Source organism: Papilio polytes, unplaced genomic scaffold, assembly GCF_000836215.1.
Source record: "Papilio polytes unplaced genomic scaffold, Ppol_1.0 DF820987.1, whole genome shotgun sequence".
Classification (NCBI taxonomy): domain Eukaryota; kingdom Metazoa; phylum Arthropoda; class Insecta; order Lepidoptera; family Papilionidae; genus Papilio; species Papilio polytes.
In genome coordinates this window covers 1-940 of record NW_013528217.1, presented here as the reverse complement: position 1 = coordinate 940, position 940 = coordinate 1, and the positions used below count along the sequence as shown (strand labels likewise).

The following is a 940-nucleotide window of genomic DNA, read 5'->3' as shown; positions in this document are numbered from 1 at the left end:
CAGGTCGAGCCGGTGAACACTACGAAAGCTGAAAAGATCTGATGGCATTAAATGTTTTTTTTTTTCATTTGATATATGTCGCGTTGGTGTATAGTAAGGGATGTGATGTTTCCGAACAGAGTGTACGTGGGATCTATATCGTTTGAGTTGAAGGAGGACACGATCCGGCAGGCGTTCCTGCCGTTCGGGCCCATCAAATCCATCAACATGTCGTGGGACCCCGTCACGCAGAAGCACAAGGGCTTCGCCTTCGTCGAGTACGAGATCCCTGAAGCTGCGCAGCTCAGCCTGGAGCAGATGAACGGCGTCATGCTCGGCGGCAGGTACGCAGCGCTCACACTCTCCCCACACTAGCTGTACTGTAGCTGTACTAGTACTAGGCTATATCCGCGTCATATTGTAAATACTTTATTTTATTGTTTACATTTCATAAACTTTTCTTTTGCAAATGTCAAAATCCCACTAAAATGTCAACGAAGATATTTTGCATTGGCTAACGATTACCATGGCAACCTTGCAACTTTGCTGCTATTGGCTTGTGGTTTTGTCTCTTTTTGCAACACGTTTTTTATTTTTTTAATCCAATATTTTTAATTTTTTTAATTAAATAGCGTGTCACATGTCACCTGTCGTATTATAGGAACTTATACGACTCCCTTGCAGTAGCAATATAGGAGCAGCATCGACAAATATGCTACTTAATTTTTGCGTATAGTTACCATTGCAGAGCGATCAGATTACAAATAGCGTAATGTCTTCCAACAGGAATATAAAGGTGGTGGGGCGGCCCTCCAACATGCCGCAGGCGCAGGCCGTCATCGACGAGATCCAGGAGGAGGCCAAGCAGTACAACCGCATCTACGTCGCCTCCATACACCCCGAGCTCACCGAGGACGACATCAAGAAGTAAGCCCGCGTCCTCCTCGCCCTCCTCGCCCTC

General features: G+C 46.3%; 1 protein-coding gene across 1 annotated transcript; it reads left to right on the top strand.

Annotated features, from left to right (window-relative positions):
• Positions 1–16: 16 nt before the first annotated feature.
• Positions 17–934, top strand: LOC106109931 (poly(U)-binding-splicing factor half pint). Its single transcript, XM_013291589.1, has 2 exons — positions 17–323; positions 766–934. The coding sequence occupies exons 1-2, from the start codon at positions 76–78 to the stop codon at positions 908–910; spliced, it is 393 nt and encodes a 130-aa protein (XP_013147043.1). The 5' UTR covers positions 17–75; the 3' UTR covers positions 911–934.
• The last annotated feature ends 6 nt before the right edge of the window (positions 935–940 follow it).